Genomic DNA, 20,441 nt, shown 5'->3' with positions numbered 1-20,441 from the left:
ATGCTCTTAACTGCTATGTCATCTCTGCAGCCCCCATAGTCCATACTATCAGCAGGCGCTTTCTACCATTTTACTTTATGACATTTTAATCAGCCTCAAGTTTTCATTTGTTGTTGTTTATTGGCATTCATTCTGACAAGTAAGGGAGCATTGCCATACATAGGCAAACAGAAGTGTGCATTCCTTCCACAAAATCATATGAATTTCACTTGGTTCTTGATTACCCAGTTAGCTCAATCATGAGGGGACAGGATTCTTGTTTGGCTAAGTCAGGCTGAGTTAATTATGTTTCCTTTGCCTCTCTGTTTCAATCTGTGTGCTCCTTTACCAATGCACTTATCATGATGGATTTCAATTATCAGTTCACGGGGATGAATCTCTAGTCTTGAGGGATGAAAAATGCCTGTTTTTTTTTTTTTTACCTTTTCTTTAAACTTATGGCTAGTTCTCACTCAAGACTTGAGAGATAAGCAATATGAAAATAGAATTTTGCCTTGCTGAAACCATCTCCTTATATTTCAGCAGATCCACTGGGAAGGATTGAGAATAGTGGCTTCCTCATTCCTTATATTGATGCAAATAAGAAGATAAACCTATATATTTGTTCCTCCCACTCCACATAGTATTCCTATTGTGGAGAGTCTAGGAAAAGAGTCTACTTAAGTGATGGGTCCTTACTGTAAACTGCTGAGTCTGAGATGATCCTCTGTATGCAAAGTGTCTATGTCAGATAATGTTGAACTGTCTTATAATGAAATTGCAGACAGAATCATTCCCATGAACCAAACCTATCTTCTAGAGTACAGTAAAGGGAAATTATCACCACGTGACAACTTTTCAATAAAACTGTGAGCAGAGCAAATATTATGGAACTCATGAAGAAAATTTGCAAGCCAGATGGCTTTTTCTGTATTTGGAGAAATTATAACATTTTCTATTGGTTAATAAGTATTCTAGTAACAGGACCATTGTTAATGTTGCAGTTTATAATTTGCTGCCATAAGATTGTTGCATGAGTATTCCTTTTTTCATTAGTTCTTTGAGAGTTTTGCACAATGAATTTTGATCATATTCACCCTCTCTCCCTAGATTCCTCACAGATTTACTCTTCTCCCATCATCTTCCCATCCAACATTTTGTCTTAATCCTCTCCCATTAAAATCAAAATTTGTGCTGCCCAAATATTCTTGGATGTGTGACCTTCCACTGGAGCATGGTTGACTTGTCAAAGGGTAAGAAAGTTGAGACGCTGAGTTAGCTCATATAATGGCAACAACTTTAAAAGAAACTGGGTAGTATTTCATGTATATTATCTTCACAGGATTTCAAAATCACTGGCTCTAGGGATGGGAAGATAGTTCAGTGCTTGTGGTAGAAACATGAGAACCCGAGTCCAGATCCACAGAACTTACATAAAAGCCCAGTGCAGCAGGGGATGCTTGTAACTGCAATGGTGTGAGGTAGAGACAGGAGGATTTCTAGGGCTTGCTAGCCAGCTAGCCTAGCTAGCCAAATAAGTGAGCTCCATCCATAGTACCCACATAAAACTGAGGTGCAGCAGGGTGTGCCTGTAATCACTGTGCTGAAGAGACAGAGAGAAGATGATTGTTGGATGGAACTTGTTGGTTAGTCAGTCTAGCTGAATCAATATGCTGCAGGTTCAGTGAGAGACCCTGCCTTAAAAACATAAGATGGGGAAACAATTGAGGAAGACGCCTGATGCCAAACTCTGTCCTCTATGTGTGAAGACAGACAGACAGACAGACAGACACACACACACACACACACACACAAACACACACACACACACACACACAGAGACAGACAGACAGACAGGCAGACACAGAGACAGACAGACAGAGATTGATCCCTGGCTATAGTCAGTTAGCAGTGTTTTCTGGTGGAGGCTGCAGTTGGTAGAGTCAACTGGGAAATGTATCACTGAGAAGTGTTTTCAAGAAAAACTCTTTTTCCTTCCAACATGGACACTTAGTGCTTCATTTTCAACAGGTGGAGAATAAAAAACAGCTGAACACAACTCTCACTCCTTGGGAAAAAAAGTGTGAACAACACTCCTCCTCTCTGAAGACAGAAATGCCTGAGGATTCAGGTATGGGCCTGTTGCCACCCCTTATTGATGTGACTAATGCAGAAGAGTTAATGGCTCTGCTAGGAGGTGCACTTTCCTGCCACTACTTGAAGCTCTCCTTGAGCAGCTTGGTGGGGGTTGCTATGGATACCAAATGGTACAGGGGATTAGGTCAGTGTTTTAAAGATTGCATTGTGCTTGAGTGGGTGAGACAGAAATTACGTTAATGTGTGTGAAAAAAGGATGTGTGTTTCCTTTGCACGTTTGAGAAAACTGAATCAAAGCAGCCCATCAAGTAAAAATTGATTTTCTATTGGCCAGGAAAGAGGGAGGAGGAGCGATTTATTGATTATTGAGTAGGAAGTTCTCGAGTTAAGCACAAGCAGTAGTTTGAAAGATGTCAAGAGATGTGCAAAGGACTCTCAGAACTCTTGAAGTGACATCAGTTGAAGGCAAGACACTTAGGAGTAGCCATTAAGAAGCTTTCTATAAGAATCTTCTTTGACTGTCTAGACATTCTTTCAATGTGTCTGATTTTCATCTCTTAATCCAAGACATTGTAGTACTGAGGTCACATTGTATTGTGATTCTTTTCTCTTATTTACCTTCAAAGGGGTAGTAAGTGTACAATGTGCAAATCGCTTATTCACTTTTCCTGGTGTTCACAGTCTTAAACTTGGCAGGCATATCTTTTACCAATAGTGAATTTTGTCAGGAGCCCCACTTCTTGCTCCACTTTTCTAAAGACAGGGTCTCACTATGTAGCCCTGTCTAGCTTGGAGCTTGCTATGTAGAGCAGGCTGGCCAGGGACTCAGAGTTACAAGTGACTCTACCTCATGAGTGCTAGGATGAAAGGCATGTATCACGATGCTTGGCCTTTGCTAGTTATTAACAATACTTTACATTACAGCTACAGCTAAGACTGCTACAAAAGATTCAACTAAAGACATGAAAACAATTTCAGTTCATGCACCTTAGTTTGAACAGTACTTTGTATAACTAGTTCACCTTACTGTGTTAGGCAAGATGTATTTTGCCTACTGCACTACAATAAAATAAAAAAAATGAAATAATTGTCACTGTTTTGGTGCCACTTTCAAAGCTAAACCTTAATGATGAGTATGGAAATGTAGTATCATTCTGCAAAGACAATCAGGAAGACTCCCTCCGTTCTGAGAACGTTCTGTGGTGGGCACAGGTGTGTCACTGACCTCTCTGACTCAGCCAGGTCAGACTCCTTCAGGTTATAGGGACTTTCATCCTTTTCGAGTTCTCAGGCTGCACGATCACAAGTTCCACCCTTCATTCACTCACTCCTCCTCATGAAGTGAGGTACGTGATTCTAATTATAATGCCTTATATTTGTAGACTTGCCCTCAATAGGCATCTTAGAATGCCTTAGAGAAACTGCCTGATTCATCCTAAAGTCATGCTGGTAGGGCAGGGAAGGATTTTTTCTTTTTATATTTCATGGCTGACATCACTAAAGTAACAAAAAGATGAGGGGGCTGTGCAAGGGCAGACATGATTTTGAAAAAGAACTTATGTAGAGTTTTAATCTTTGGCCTCAAGCTGTATTCCTCAGAAGATACTCCATCAGTTGTTACTATTTTTCAGAGTGAAATGGGTAATATTTGCTCATTTGGGAGGCTATTTGATAGCTATATATGTTTATTAAAAATAAGTTGGCTGGGCATGGTGGTGTACTCGGGAAGCAGAGGCAGGCAGATCTCTGTGAGTTTGAGGCAAGCCTGGTCTACACAGCTAGTTCCAGGCTAGTCAGAGGTACATAGTGAGTCTCTGTCTTGAAAAAAAAAAAAGAAAGAAAGAAAAGAAGGTTGATAATAGAATAGGAGTGTTTGGCTACCACCTTCTATTTTAGCTCTGCTCCTAGTAATATGACACTAGGTATTACCGATCTACTTAATGCCTTGCCCTGTCTAGACCATTGCGTGATTCCTTTCAGTTGTCAATTTGTTGTGACCTTTGGGCAAAGACAGTTTGACCCTGCCATATCTGGACTGAGGCAAATGTGTCCCAAAAAGGAGAAGATTCACTGAACTGGAAAGGTCAAATGAATGTTTTATGATAATGCCGTGCTTGTTTAGGGCTGTTTCCATGTTAAGTAGCATGTAAATCCAGACATTTGCATGGCTCTATCATTTGCATTTGCCTCTCACTCTTAGCATGGTGAGGAAGTCAAATCTCCACGTTTTATTTTATTTTTTGTTACTGTTCTTATTTTGCATTTGCTTGGTGCCTCTCTGTAGGGGAACTTAGAGGTCTAAATTATTTTAAATATAAGGGTCCTATGGCAACGTGGGTTTGAACAATAGCTAGCTTTTATGTTGCTCTTATGAACTGTGGTTCTCACAGCATTCTTCAAACGGTTTGTTGTAACATCTGTTAGAATCTAGTAAAGAGCTCCTCTAATCATGCAGCTGCATGACAAACTTTCTAATTACTACATTTTTGTTGCTCTTAATCTGAGAAAATTTCCTAATAAAGCCCAATGGTGATTTAAAAAATACTTAGTGTTTCCAAGCCAGTAATTGAAACCTGCAGGACTGACTGTCAAACTCTCAGTGCCTGCAAAGACTGAACTAAGGTGTTCACAGTGGAAGCTACACAAACTCAGGCATGTTGGGGGCTTTCTTCCTGTGTCAATAGAAAATACATGCACTTCCTATAGCGGGATAACATGGCTATACTTGGTTAAGGCTTTCTTCTATTTTTGGTTTAAATATAGCTATTTTAAATTCCCATTTGATTTGTAACAGGGTCAACTAAAAACAAAAATGATATTTACATCAATTTTATTGTTGTATTTGTATTGGTTCCTATGTTTAAGATCTGGGAATAAAGTACCAGACTTAGTCCTAAAATTCTGATGTTATGTGGGAGGGGTGAGTATGTCTTGATTCATTATGCATTTTTTTTTTCTGTTTTCCCCTTGATATTTCTATATGCAAAGGGCATGCAAGCAGGAGGAGAGTAGTTGATGTGGATATAGCCAGGGACTTAGGATAGGTTTGTAATGAACAAACAAATCTCAGTTAATCAGAATCCAACTACCAGAAGCCTTTAATTAATAGGAATTTTCCCTAGGCATTTTCTGGAAGGGCTGATGTGATATTTATATCCATACGTATGTGGTACTAGTTTTGATCAAACATAAACTCTTGTTAACAGGGACATGCATTGTTCTGTGCTCTAAGGACAGAGGTAAATGATGAACTTCCTAGTGGTGCTGTGGCCTTAAGGGTATGTTATCTCATTCTCCTTATCATCTGTTTTCCCAAGTCTCAGAAAAGCTCCCTGATGTTCAGCCTTTCCAGAACCTCAGTCAGCAAAAAACCATTTAATGACGGTCACTAGCTGGCAATCCGAGAAAGCAAGAAAGTTGACTCACACATTTGTGATAGTTGTCATATTCTGCCTTCCAGAATTATTGTGCTTCCTTATCAGCTTGTTAGACTGTAAACTTCCTTAGGAAGGAAGACTTACTATTTTCCACTTACCACGTTTAGCATGAGGTAAGACAAAAGGGATCTGTTCTCTCTCTCCTTTTCTTTTCCTCCCCCTTTCTGTTTTTTAAACTTCCTTTTTTTCTCCCTTTTTCCCTTCCCCCATTCTCTCTCTCCCACTGTCTTTCCTCCCTGTCATTAAACCCAGAGCATTACACACACTTTACCACTGAGATATATGATCCCTATCCCCTCCGTCGATATCTCATTAATTAATTCTCTATCCTGTTTTTCAAAGCACTGGGAATCATAGTTTCTTGGACCTGGAAGTCTATTGGAACATTTAACGCATTTGCTTTAGGATTAGGAAATGAGGTACATTTTGAAGTCTTATGGTTTGGGGCTAAAACCCAGGTCTCCTGCCTCAAGCTTGTATATTCTGCTTTATAAAAACTCCTGGATATCTTCCTTCATCTCAAAGAGTCTTAGTCCTTGAGAATTTTCAGAAGGAACTCTGAAGTTAGTTAATGAAAAGTAATTAGAATTTTTGTTGATTTTTAAAATATCCCTCCAAGCCTCCTAGGAAATAATCAAGTGAATGATGAGCTATCAGATTTTTAAAAATGAGAAGAGGAAACTGTTGGTCTACTAGGAGCATTTCCTTTTTGAGTCCAACAATTTCTATCATCTGAAACAAACAAGAGTCTTTCTGTTCCAAAGTAATGATCTTGAATGAGTTTTTTCTTTTTCTTTTTCCAGAGGGGATTTGCTTCTAAATTTTCACCAAGCCAGTTTATGGGAAGTATGACCAGATAATCAAGCCATCTGTTTTAATAAGCCAAAGCTAAAGTCCCTCAATGTAGACTACTACTGTCTGTTACCAGCTCCCAGGATAAACATTGTATGTTAGGGAGCAAGTTTATTTTTTACTGCCAGTGATTGTCCAAGTCACCTAACATACTGAAGGATTTCAGTTCAAGTACAGAATCCTACTCACTTAAGGGTAGAGAGGACATTAGGTTGAAATTGAGAGAAGTCATGTTTACAATGGATATTTTCAGGTAATCGAGCAGTATGTTTTGCTTTGGCAATGCTGTCCTAGAGTTTGGAAGTGCATTTATTTTTGCTTCAAAGTATTTATTCAAGTGTTTCCACAATGTTAAGCATGGAAACAGGGAAAGAAATGGTACAGGAAAACAAAGAAGAGGTTATTTTCTTTTACTGTTGAATCTAGAAGCAGCCAGAGAGACAGCATTCTTCTGTTTCCCTCTTTCCCAGTCTTCTATGGACAAGCTTTCAAATATAGATCAGTGTGTAGAAAAAGAATTTTTGGCATCCTTTCATCTCCTAGTGTGTGCTCCTTGGGCCGTGTCATTTCTTTTCCCATTTCCAACCATTTTAAGTTTCTCTCTGTAATTTGCATGTCTCATTAATCCTTTTCAAGGACCCCCTTTGTTACTTAACCAATCATGATATCTAGTGGTCTCTAGTTCTTAACCTGAAGACATGATGATTTCATGTTCTTGCTTAATATTATACACTTTAACCATTCAACATATTACATGACTTAGGTATTCACTGGCAGTAGGGAATTAACCTGCTCTATAATATGTCCTTTTTGTGTGGCCAATGAATTTCGTTAAGGTTACTAAAAGAAGCGTGAAAGAGAGGTTTCTTTCAAGAGCATGGACACTTTACTATACCACTGAAGAAAGTATCTCTTACTTCCCCAGTAACCATTAACTGCCTGTAGAAACTCAGAGAGAGGTGGGGCCTCATGAGTTCCCATCCTCCCCCATAGCAAGAGGTTAGTGAACAAAAGCTTGTGTGTTGCCTGCAGCCAATCACAGCTGCTGTAAGTTTGATTGTTTGATAGCCTCTTGTACCAGAGAACCAGCATACCACAAGGATCCACTTCTACCTCCAGCTCTTACGTTCTTTCTGTTCCCCCATTGACCTTGTCTTCTGTGCTGTTCCCTGAACCTGTGATGGTGTAATAGACATGTACCATTCATGGCTGAGCATTCAACAGTCTTCTTAATTATTTATGTGTTTGTGTGCATACCTGCTTGCCTGTATGTGCACCATGTGCATGTGGGTGCCAGAGGAGGTCAGGAGAAATTATCAGTATACTCAGCATGACTGCCACTCAATGTGGGAACTAAAGGCTGGTCCTCTGCAAGAGCAGTCAGTGCTCTTACCTGCTGAGCCACCTCTGTATCTCTATATAGTCACTTATTCTCAGCACTTTGACAGGTTATAATTCTCTGCAGCCACCACTATTTTCTTTTCCAAATTTTTAGTAGCATAAAAGAGAATGCCTAGAGGTTAAAGCAAAATAGATGAGGGCATCAGGAAGTTTATCTGGGATCCCCTTTCACCCACTCCAGTGAGAATATGGAAGGGCATTATCTTCCAAAGAAGTAATGAGAGTATTGCTCTCTTCCAGTTCTACCAGATGCCTAGTTTATTTTTCACAGTAGTCAAACTAGTGGGGAAGAAAGTCCACTACTTAAAAAAAAAAAAAAAAAAAAACACCTTCCTAAACTTAGCCTCACTGAAGAATAGCATTATAGGCAACTTCAGGGCTACATTTATGATGAACAAAACTGGGAAATAGAGAAAAAATTGACTACAAAACAAACTGTATATTCTGAAAATGGGATTAATGTTTTTGGGCAATGATGGCTATGAATGAATAGAAGCACACTTGTTCTTAACATTATCTGGGCCCATAGCCAGAATCCAAGTGAAGGGCCACATACATATACGAATGCTAAAATTCCTAAAACAAAGTACTCTTTGGCTTGGCCTGTGAGCCAGTCAATGTTCTATAGCTTGTTTCTATAAATAAAGCCATAAACTGATGGAATAAGGTTCTCCTCAAGACAAACAAACTCTCCTACCTGTTATATACAGGAATCTGCTGGAGTGAGGACAGGATAGTGCAGGGCAAGCTCTAAAGGAAGACCTGTGTTCAGACCTTGTGGCTAAATCTATCCTACATCTGGTAAGCGTGGTTTCTCAAATTCTCTAATAAGGCAGTTAAGTTCCCCCTGAAACCCTCTTTTCTGACTTGGCCATGCCAAAACATTCTTTATGCCTTCCAAAGCTTTGTGATATAAAGTAGCTTGGAGATAGGGAATGAACTTATTTGGAGAAACTTAGATCCTAAATGTCCTCTACTTTGGTTTGGGAAAGCCAATTGGAAACACTGTGTATTTTCTCTTGTTTTATGGCACAAATTGAAATTTTCTCCTATTCTGCCCGACCGCCTCTGAAACTTCCTGGGGCTGTGTGTTCTGATTTGGCACTTTTGGTTTGGTGTTTGTGTCTGCCTTCTCTTTGCCTTGTCCCCTGATGCTCAGCATGCCACTAATTTTTCACTCTTAAGATCGCAGGGAAAGAAAAGATTTTTTTTTGTGTGTGTTTCAGAGTTTGTGGTACAAGGAGTCCTTTAAAGCTTGACACTTAAGGAAGTAGTTCCTCTCCTTAGGGTCGAGTGGTGATGGTGGCAGGGAGATCTGTGGCCCTTGCAGTCCTGCTGCTCAAGTCTAAGCATCCACCTGAAATACTTCTCCAATAAATATTTACACTTCAATTTCATGCTTGGCTTTCTAGGTTTTAAGGTGGGGGTGGGGCATTGCTGGTGACATATTGCCAGAAGACATTGGTAAGACGATGAAGGTCACAATTCTTTGCCTGTTCTTTAGCTACGCTAGTTTTTTATACAGATCACTCTAGGCAAGTCCTTCTCGCAATATATGACTTTGTGGGTCTCATTCCAAAGCTGGATTATTTTGGTACTGTAAGGAAATGAACCTGTTTGTTACAAATGAGCACTTTGGGAAAGCGTCGATTTGAGGGTCTATTTTCAATTCTCTGTGTTAATGGGATATGACTCCTCATCAAGTGGAGAAAATAACTGTGAAATGCCTGTTGTGTAAACAAAGCCACTTCAGGCCTCATCAGGATGCTTATCTTATAACTTTTGGTTGAATAAACCCCAACTGAAAAATTCAGTCAGATGCAGGGCCAATTAGTGCAGTGATTAATTGTGTATGCAGCCAGATTCCCTGGGTTCAAATTCTAGCCTCACCAATTATTAGTTGTATGACTTCTAGGTCTCCTTTTCTTCATCTTTTAAAATGAAGATAATATTTCAATATACCTTACAGGGTTATACATATTTTTACACACACATATATGTATATATGTGCATATGTATATATTTTACCTTTAAACATCTCTCTATATCTATATCTATATCTATATCTATATATTCATATTGCATAAATGGTATCTGGAATACTATAAGCACTTAATACTTTTTATTGTTCAGAATGCCCAATTATCATATGTGACACAAGATTTTTAATTCCTTTGATTATTTTAAGTCATGCTTGAAAATCTAGTTGATCTTCAAATAGTACTTGAATTGATTGATCAATATGCATTACCTAAAGTTTCACTGAACATAAAAGCAGAGGTGTTTGAACATAATGAATTCAGTGAGATTCAAATGTAATATGACCCAAAATGGAACTGATAGCCTGGAAAATCCACAAGGACACCATTTTTGAGCAATAATCCTTAAGTGGCTTATTTTCCTAAGCAAAGAAACTCATCATGAGCAAATAGCTGCAGTTACCAGATATTGAGTAACTACTAGAATTGAACACTGTGTATTGTGCTTTTTACACATTGCCTGATGTGATCCTCAATAGCCATTGAAGGATGGTAGTGAGACAGTTGTGTAAGTTGCAAAATTAAGTCTTAAACAAACAGATATTTTCCTCAGTGTCACACAATAGAATGGCGAGAGAGCTAGGATTTGAACCAATGTGTCTTTGCTTCCCAAGCTTATGTTTAGTCAAACTGTACCACACACAAAACTATTCTTAGAGACTAACTCAGATTGTCTTATGTGGTAGTAAGTCAACTTAATGTTCTGCCAGGAGAGTTGGGAATAAGGGCTATGGGTTGGCCTGCTTCCATATTGTTTTCTTAACAGGCTCTTTTATATGACTCATGAAGAGATGCCTTGGCATGAGAATGCACCAGGAAAAAAATTCACACATTCTATCATTTTGCTGGGTAGAACAATGAAACATATTGGTTTGGGTTTCATTTAGTCTATTCAGGCAGAGGATATACTAATAATGTTTAGAAAAAGAAAAAGTATGATAAAGAAACAAATGGAGAACATTTAATTGTCTTTAAGGGGGATAACTTTCTGGATATATGATACACAGACAAGTTAAGAATTGCAGTCAACCCTCTGTAAATTCTGGTTCTATATCTATGACTTCACCCAACATAGGATCAAAAATACCTTTAAAAACCCACATCTTTACTAAATACATACAGATCCTTTGCTTGTCATTATCCCCTGAATAACATAACAAATACATATAGCATTTGTGTTTTATTCATTATTATCAACAGCCTAGAAATGAATTAAACTATACAGGTGGTTATGAATATGTCACATACAAATGTGATGCCACTTTATAAAAGGAGCGTCTATGGAGTTTTGTACCTGATATGAGTCCTGGAAACACAGATACCCAGTAATGATGCTTTTCCCCCCCTATTCATTAAGTCTTCTATACAGATCTTTATTTGCTAGCACACAGTATGAACTTGAAATTTGTGTGCACTTTAGAACAATCTAAAAAAAGTGTGTTAATCTTAACTTTTCACTAATGCAGCATAGTCTTGCCCTCATTCAGTCTGAACTAGGGAGATTTCCCTTTCTTCCACTTGCCTTTCCTCTATAATGAGTCCTTCCTAGTGCTGACTGTCTCTCTAGTCCAGTTAAGCTCATTTGCTGTAGTACCGTCCTTAGGCCTGCAGAACAGTTGGTCAGTGCCCTCTTTATGGTAACTCTTTATACTTGAGCATGGTGATTAAACTGTTCTTGGAGATCTTTCACCAAGATAAACAACCTCAACTCATAGAGCCTTTCCTCGCAGTTCCTGTTGTCTAATGCTTTCATCATTTTCTTGCCACTCTTCTTTGGATCATCTCTAATTGCTTTGCCATCATTTTAAGATAGAACCTGATGAGCGGGCCACATTCGAGTTTGATGAGTTATTTAATGAGTAACTTAGAAATTAAGGAAGATGGTGCAGTTTAACACAAGAACACTAGACTGGGAGTCAGAAGACCCATGTTTCACACTTCTTCTGTCACATACTGATACTGAACTGCAAGTCATTTTTTCTTTTTACATTTCATTTTTTAATTTAAGAATATTTTTATTCATTTTATATACCAACCACAGATCCCCCTCTCATCCCTCCTCCCACTTCGCCCAAGCCTAGCCCCCATCCCCTCCTCCAAAAGGGCAAGGCTTCCCATGGGGAGTCAACAAAGCCTGGTAATTCTCTGCATATGGGAGACAGTTGTGTAGCTTGGTTTGTTTGAGGGGCCCCTGGCAGTGGGATCAGGATATATCCCTGGTGCATGAGCTGGCTTTTTGGAGCCTATTACCTATAGTGGGATACCTTGCTCAGCCATGATGCGCAGGGGGTGGGGGTGGGGGTGGGTATTGGTCCTGCCTCAACTGAATGTACGTGGAAGTCAAATTTTGACAAGTCATCTAGAAGTCTCCAAGCCTATAGCTATCATCTATAAATCTGAAATAAAGACATCTTCCCTCCTGGCATCCTATTGTGAAGTTCAAATGAGACCATTTGTGTGAAAGTGCTTTGTTTTGGCATCAAAGTGGAGTACCAACACTATGTATCAGGGACCTTTCCAAATGATTTGTACATATTAACTTATCTAGGTATAGTTTTTATTTATGTTTTATTTTGAGAAAATAGAAATACAGGGAGGCAGGTAATTTGCCCCTTGTCAAAAAGCTAATAAGTGACTGAATCTATTCAGACTATATTCCTGGGGTAAGGTGACATAATCCCTTGAGAGTGAGCTTTAGGTTCAGTGAGGGAACCTACCTCAAAAATGAAGTGGAGATTGATGGAGAATGATACAAGATATCAATCAACTCTGGTGGGCCTCTACACACATGCACACTCACATATGTGTGCACCCTCCAGGAATACACACACACTCATATGTCTATACATATGCATACATGCATGCAATAGCAATTAATGAAAAAAGAGGCTATGAATTTGAAGGAGAGTTGGAAGTGTATGTGGGAGGGCTTGGAGGGTAGAAAGGGAAGGGAGAGATGTTGTATTATATTATAACAAGATTAAAAAAAGAACTATTGAAATTGGAAAAATAAAATTAAATAGTGCTCTAATTCTTGGAGTTTGGAGCTACAGTTTTCTGATATTCTCTGATCTCTAAGAACTTACTTATCATGGTCTCATTTGTCTTTAGCTCTGTCAATTTCTATGGTAATTCTCACAATTGTAAATGTATCATACCTTCCTTGTAGCTTAAATATTACACAGAGATACTAATAAAAGATCAGCATCTGATTCTTCTTCTCTACTAGTATATGAAGACCTGGAAGAGTTTAAAAAAGAACTTTGGAAGAAATGTCAGAAGAATTTCTATTGTTCTTATAACTATTTGAATATTTACAGGAAAAAGTAATGTATGTAATGCAGTGTGGACATTATATTATATAAAACTTTATTGAAAATCTGCTGCTAGTTGAATAGTTGTACTACACTGTCATACTTCCATTATTACCTGAAGGGTATATGGAGTACAGTATGAACTTTATGCTTAAATCTGATCTATTGACAATTGTGTTGTAAAGGCATCAGAGGTTCTTTTAACTCAGTCAAATGAAACACAATTTTGTAGAAGACTGTAGAAGTTTTTCCAGGAAAAAACCCTAAATGATATTGAAAACAATTAAAATATGAGGCTGTCTTTTAGGACTTGATACTCATTGCCTTATGAATGTTATCATTGTAATAAAATCTGTGTATTATACCATGATGTTTGTCAGAAGAATGACTAAATTCCAATGAAAGGGTTCAATTTCTTTTAAAAAACATTTTCTTTAAAGAAATGCCACGTTGAAGTTGTTTAAGAAATTTGGTTAATATAAAATTATTTTATAAATAAATAAATTTCAGCAAAAGAAAATAAATAGCAACAATTTTATTACCATTGGAAGCAAAATAAATGGAGTTGGTATTTTAAAGATTAAAAAATGTGTAGTCTAACAATCACCTTATACGGCCACAAGTACTTTTTCTTTTTGGGTCAGTGGTTCTCAACCTGTGGGTTACAACTCCTTTAGGGGTCACATATCAGATATCCTGCACATCAGATATTTACATTACAATTCCTGATAGTAGCAAAATTACAGTTATCAAGTAGCAACGAAATAATTTTGTGGTTTGGGGTGACCACAATATGAACTGTGTTAAAGGTTCACAGCTTTGGGAAGGTTGAGGACCACTGCTTTGGATGGAACTGTAGCCAAAGCTCAGTGAAACTGAATAAAATGTGCTTCATCAAGTGTCCATCCTACTGTCCCTCCCTTACTGTGTACCATGCACTTTGTGGCACATTCAAGCCCCTACTTTGTAGAACATATGAGCTACTAAATGGTGAAGAAAGCAAACATGTGTTGATACTTTTGTTGTTTTTAAAGAAGATAAATGAATGAGATGGCATAGAGGGTATCCTGAGGGACATTTTGAAAGTACATTAAGAAGAAAGGAAGACAGAAAAGGGAGACATGAACAACAGAATTTTTGGATTTCAGCAATTTGATTTTCCACCTGTATACTGAGTTTTCTCTCCAAAAATTTATGCCTTCTAGGGGGGTTGTGTTAATCTTATGTGGTAGAGCAAATTTTGTTTTTTCCATCATATAAATGGGTAAACTGGGGTATAGATAGTTAAGTGCCCAAGGTTTCAGAGGTATATAGAACTCAGAGCTTTACCCATCTCTATTTCCATTACACAGAACTGAAAAACCCCACAGTCCATATCTTTCAGAGAGTGTTGGATATTCAAGAAGCCAAAAGTCCCCAATGGAAAAGAAGGAAAACAAAAAAGTGTGACAAGAGAGATGTTCTTCTGTTTGGGCCCATTAAGTAGGTCACCCACTAAAAGGCTATTTTGGTCTAAACATTTTGGAGGGCATGTAGTACATGCAGCAGCATCACTGACCTGATTCCTCATTTTTAAGATCGGAGAAAATCAAAGGAAGGTTTTTTTTTCTTTTTCTTTCTTTTTTTTTTCAGTGAGGGAGAGCATGGATCATATTTGTGTTGCTCAGGAGAATGTTAGTTGAGGAACTAACCAGGCTTGTGCTCCAGATTTTCTGTGAGCTACTAGCCATTAAGAGCAGTGCAGAGCTTAACAAGGGAGCAGCTTTGTAATTCTAGCCTGTGGCACCAGCACTTTCCCTCCCTCTTCTCTTTTTTTGTCTTCTCTTCTTAATAGGAATGAATCCGACAAACTGCTAATATTTCATTTCCTATAACTCAGCTCTCACAGGCCATGGCTGCTCGCCATAATTTTGATCTCTGAAGCTCTTTTGGCTCCCAGGCACACTGGGGTTGAATTAGAATTGAAGGTTTCCCTCACAGTAAAGCAGACACTTTTTTGTTCACGGTAAAGCAGACACTTTGTTATTAACTGGCAAAGGGACACTTTTGAGGAAAATAGTAAACTTTCATCCCATTTCAGTTTGGCCCTCTATCCCAATAGTACAAATACTTCTAGTAATTTCAGTCTAAAATGTCCATATTCATGCTTAATAATGAAAACATCTTGGCCCTTTGTATTTTCCCCTTTATCTTATTCAATTTTTCAAAAAAAATTGTTTATACTTTTAAAATGTTTTATTCTTTGGGAATTACATACAATATATTCCAATGGTGTTCTCTCCCCTTCCTCAGCTCCTCAAGGTCCTTTGCTACCTCCCTATCCACCCAAATTCATGTTTTTTCTTTCTCTTAAAACAAAAATAAAAGAAAAAAAAACCAGAAAACCACATGGAATCCAATTTGTATTGAGCAACTACTCGTGGACATGGGGCCTGCTCTGGAGTGTGGTTGATATAGCCAGTGACACTCCATTAGAGAAAACTGATTTCTTCTCCCAACAAGTATCAAGCTTCTTGGTTAGGGGTGGGGCTTCCTGTCCACTTCCCCCTCTGAGTGCTGGGATTTTGTCTGGCTTAAGCTTGTCCATGTGTCATGTGTATTTAGCTTTCTCTTTTTTAAGAAAAAATGTTCACACTTTTAAAACCAAGAACATTTCCTTATTAAATCATCATTCTTTTTTTCGAGACAGGGTCATCATATTTTTTAATATACAGTATGAAAGGTATAGTATAATGTGCAAAAAAAAAGAGATCAAGAAAGGATAAATTTAAGGGGATGAGAAAGGACTGGATGCAGGTAATGGACATGTGATATGAAAGAGGATATAAAACTAATTGTTTTTCTAATTCTAATTCTGACATTCAATTTTTTTAATTTTGGTGGTGATAAATACATAAAATATGTTTGATACTGAAAGTGTAAATTTTAATGTGACTCTTCGCAGTTTCTTTTCCAAATGCCAGTTCTAACTAAATAGAAGTTCATTGACCTATATAGACTTTGGGTCTGGTTAATTTTGGAATATAATACTTTTATTTATTTCCAAGATTTTTTATAAAAGTTTATGAAATTTAAAATACTTTAAGCTATTATCTTTCTCTTCCACTAACCCAGAGGGATAACTTAGAATAATATAGACAGTCAGAACCTGGTAACTATGTACCCACATTCATCATCAATAGCTGATGCTCCCTAGAAAGGTTTGGGGAAATACATATTCCAGTAATGAGAAACAAAACTCTTATCTGTCAGCCTGCCTAATCTATTGTCTTTTCCCTGTTGGGAAGAAGATATAAGAAAGGAAGGGGGATTACTTTGAAATAACCAGCTATCTATTAAACAGAGGAGTGGAGGGGTGGATTTATCTGATATGTAGCATTAAATTGCAGAGAGATTCCAATTAATCACATGATGCAATTTTTTATCGGCTTAGAATTTTCTTTTCTTTTTTTCCTGCAGCCACTAGGGAGGAAAAAAGGATTAGAGAGACTATGAAAACTGAAAACTGAAAACTGTTGGCATGCTTAGTCTGTTGGCTACTTAAATTATTAGCAGGTATGGGAACTGCCTCAGGATAATGCTTTAACATGCAGGCTGGGAGTGGACTAAATCTCAGACATACCTGTTCCAAAATTGTGTTAATCCTTTCGACTTCACAGTCAATCAAGTATCGTTTTTCCTGCCTCCTGTCCATTTCTTCAATGATGCGTCTGAATTCCTGGATGTCCTTTATGTTCCCCACTGACCTTGCCGTCACTTGCCAGTTGTTTTGCACCGCTGCTTCCATAATTGCTTGAAGGATGGAAAACCCTGAAGGAAGGAAAAACAGCTATACTAATTTTTTTCCCTTTTCAAAATATTTCTGTAGGTGTTAAAGAGTCTACTGAGTTTCTTTTCACAGTCCATTGGGTCTTTTCAAACTTGATTCACTGGAGAGAGCAGGTGAACTCACACCTTCAACTCCAACTCTCCAGATAGTTGGCACCTCCATTTTGGTGTTTTGTTGTAAAGGAGAAAAGATTCTATCATTTGTGAGCACCATGGGGACAGATGTTTATCAAGGCATGATATGCATTATCAAAATATCTATGAGACAAATGCCAAGAACTTCTTATGTCTGGCTGCAATCTTCTCTGCTGCAGTTGCAGCTTATTTCTTTCGTCTTTCAATTAAGAATTCTTCTGAATTTGAGGTTAAATGAAGCCCATAACAAAGAATGAGGGATAAATTGACTAGCAATAAAGCCTTTTTAAAACATGTTGAACCATACATAGATGTGACTATTTAACAAGATCAGTTATGTCACCCAGGTAATGTCACTTTGATTTTTGTGAAAGAAAACCTCCAATACAGAGTATTACTCTTTGATTACTTAGGGAGTCTATAAACTATTCAATAAAATTAAGTTTTGAGAGTTCTTTCATTTTCCTGAATAAAATGTACCAGGAGTTCTTGGTTCACCTTAGCTAATTTATATTCAACAACCATTAGCAACTAACACTATGGAGCTCTGTTCAAAGAAAGGAAAGATCAAATGCTTGGGTTTGTCTCAGAATTTGGGAGGCTGAAGCAGGAGGATTGCCAAAAGTCCAAGGCCAGCTTGAGGTACATAAAGAGATCCAGTCTCAAAAATCCCCAAACCAAACAGACAAATAAGCAAGCAAGCAAACAAACCCCCAAGAGCAGTGTATCTAAAGTACAAAGCACAATGGCACAAGCATTTTTTACATATGCTCACATCTCCAATTTTATATCTCCAGTTGTGCCTCTTGTATGAATTTGTAATATAATTGAGTATATATGAATTTATAAATAATAAATGAATATAATCTCACCAATAGACAGCTTTTTTGGGATATTATCAAAACAATCTCCCTACTTCCAACAGGAATGAGTGATAGAGATGATTTGCAAATCCCAAATTATCTATGATATAACAGTTCAACCACTACAGAAACAGAGGATGAAGAGAGATGGAGATGTGTTTTGTACACACTCCAAGTTCTCTGCTGTCTTGGGCCTACCCTGTGGTGTATGCAGGCTGTGGTTCAGAGTCGTCCTCACTGTACCATAGAAAATGTTATTGACATTTGGAGAACATGCTTCAGGGAGATGGCGGCAGTGACTCAGCCGGTCATTATAACTCCTTTGTGTGCTGGGTGTGTGCAGGAAGAAGATCACAAACGAGACCCAAGCACTTGGTAATTTCCAAATGAGCAATTTCAGCACAGGAGCTCAAAATTACAGATCAGAGCAAATTACCATTGCTTTAAATGTTAATTCTTACTCTTATAAAACCAACCACGCATATTTATTTCTTAGATTTACATTTTCATGTGGGTTTTAGCTGTACTCTGCTTCAGTGGGAGTTGAGGGCACAGAGTGGGCCAAGGCATGGGATTAAGAAATAAACATAGGAAGAAAGAGATTAACGCATGTGAAAATCTTTCTTAAGCAGAGTATAATAAGGCCTCATTATTTTGAATGCCACTAATTAAGAATTTATGAAAATTCAGTAAGGCGGAGCTGAATTTTGTTTCTGGACTATTTATGAAGAAAATATTGGCAGAATGATAACAATTCTGAAATTACATAGGTAGTCTGATATATTTAAAGTAAACTTTTATAAAAGGCTTGTTAGCAAAGCTCAAATGTTCACAGGTTTAGTGAAAAAACCAAATTCTTGTCATCTCTGTGGACCTTGTCCACAGTTTGAGATGACAGAGAGCAAGAGTAATCTCTTCTACATTTTTGAAAGCTGTTACTGTGTCTTACTTTAACCTTCTCTTGCTCGGGCTAAAGGTGTCCCAATCCTTGAACAATTCCCTTTCTGTGGTGATAACCATTTTCCTTTCAGTTCTACTCTTTTTTTATGGATAATTCTCAATGTTTCTAAGCATTCATTAATTTTAAATAATAATAATGGATTTCACGATGACACCCTTGTACATGAATACAAAGCATTTTTATCATATTTGTCTCCTATTATCCCATTTTGCCCCCCTTCCATTCCCACTACCTCCTTCTTCTTCTTAACTGGCCTCCCTTCTATTTTTATGTCTTTAAAAATATGATCATTGAGTTTCATTAGGGTTGCTTACAGGGACATGGGTAAGGGGTTATTTCTAAGAGCATGCTAGTGGCTATACTACTAAAGAAAAATGTCTCTCCTACCTTCACTAATAATTAACTATCTCTCTACACTAGATACTATTATCTGCCTAGAAGCTCTTAGGGAGGAGTAGATCTTTATGGACCCTTCTACACTCATGACAGGATGTTGACTTGTCAATATTTTATTGATCTTGATATTTGAGATATCTGAAGATTGAGTGTGGATGGCAATGGGATTATTGTTTATGTTGATGTAGGTTATTTTAGTAGCATAGAGCTTCTTGGAGCAAAGTCCAGGGTCATATGAATGCTAAACTAGCACCTTACCATTGAGATATAGCCCCAGCCTGGATTGGTAATATATTTCAATAGCCAAATTATAATAATTTGTATCAAGTTTGGACTCAGCAGAGACCTGTTAGTTCTGATAAAGCTTTACTCTAACAATTGACTGTGCATGTATTAACATTGGTAACATTCATTCCTTTCTAACCTACTTTATCTTTTCTTTAATCCATCTCCTTGTACTGCTCCCTACTTATTTTGTTTTCATGTCCTTTCATATATGGAAAATGGTATCGTCTACTCCCATAGTACTTTGCTACCTATTTAGTGTAACTGCAAATTTGTCCCTTTACCAAGCATACCCTGCTACCTGTAGACCTTTCTGGGTGTTTCTCCTCTTCCCTTTAATGACTTCTCATTAATTTCCCAAGACATGACTTGTTTTGAATTCAAGATAAGTAAATTACAAGCAATGGAAAAGCAATTTGAATAACTTTCACAGATGTTTTAAAAATGCAAAATACAGTGAACTAAGTACATTATAGTACACAACACACACACACACAAGGAATGTTATGCTAAAGTTTAATAGTCAACAGTGTACATATACTAACAAGGGAATATTTACACTATATATAATATAGTATGTAATGTAGAATGGAAAAACCTAACAATTTAGCATTTATAATGTAATTTTATTTTATTTTTCTTGCTAAAAAGGCTCATGATTGTATACATTGTGAAAAAAATCTGCAAGAACTACTAGTGTTTTCTCAGAGATGAGGGATTATGAAGACATTCCACATTCACTGGCGTTTGGTTATATAATGTTTGGCTCTTTCACAAGAAGCAGGTATTGTTCTCTGCAAGGATAAAACCGATAAAGTTTTGAAAGTCTGGCTCATGCTGATCTCTCAGACCAT

At 37.6% G+C, this 20,441-nt stretch overlaps 1 protein-coding gene across 7 annotated transcripts in view; it reads right to left on the bottom strand.

Annotated features, from left to right (window-relative positions):
• Gria3 (glutamate ionotropic receptor AMPA type subunit 3) overlaps positions 1-20,441 on the bottom strand; it is a 274,362-nt gene that overhangs the window by 122,530 nt on the left and 131,391 nt on the right. For all 7 annotated transcript variants that reach the window (XR_003735837.2, XM_028881611.2, XM_028881610.2 and 4 more), the window contains one exon: positions 16,742-16,929. Coding sequence is in view for 6 of the 7 variants with exons in the window: in XM_028881611.2 (XP_028737444.1) it covers positions 16,742-16,929 (188 nt within the window). In the remaining variant the exon portion in view is untranslated. The remainder of the gene's footprint in view (positions 1-16,741; positions 16,930-20,441) is intronic.

Source organism: Peromyscus leucopus, chromosome X (genome assembly GCF_004664715.2).
Source record: "Peromyscus leucopus breed LL Stock chromosome X, UCI_PerLeu_2.1, whole genome shotgun sequence".
NCBI lineage: Eukaryota > Metazoa > Chordata > Mammalia > Rodentia > Cricetidae > Peromyscus > Peromyscus leucopus.
This window is presented reverse-complemented; position numbering and strand designations above follow the sequence as displayed.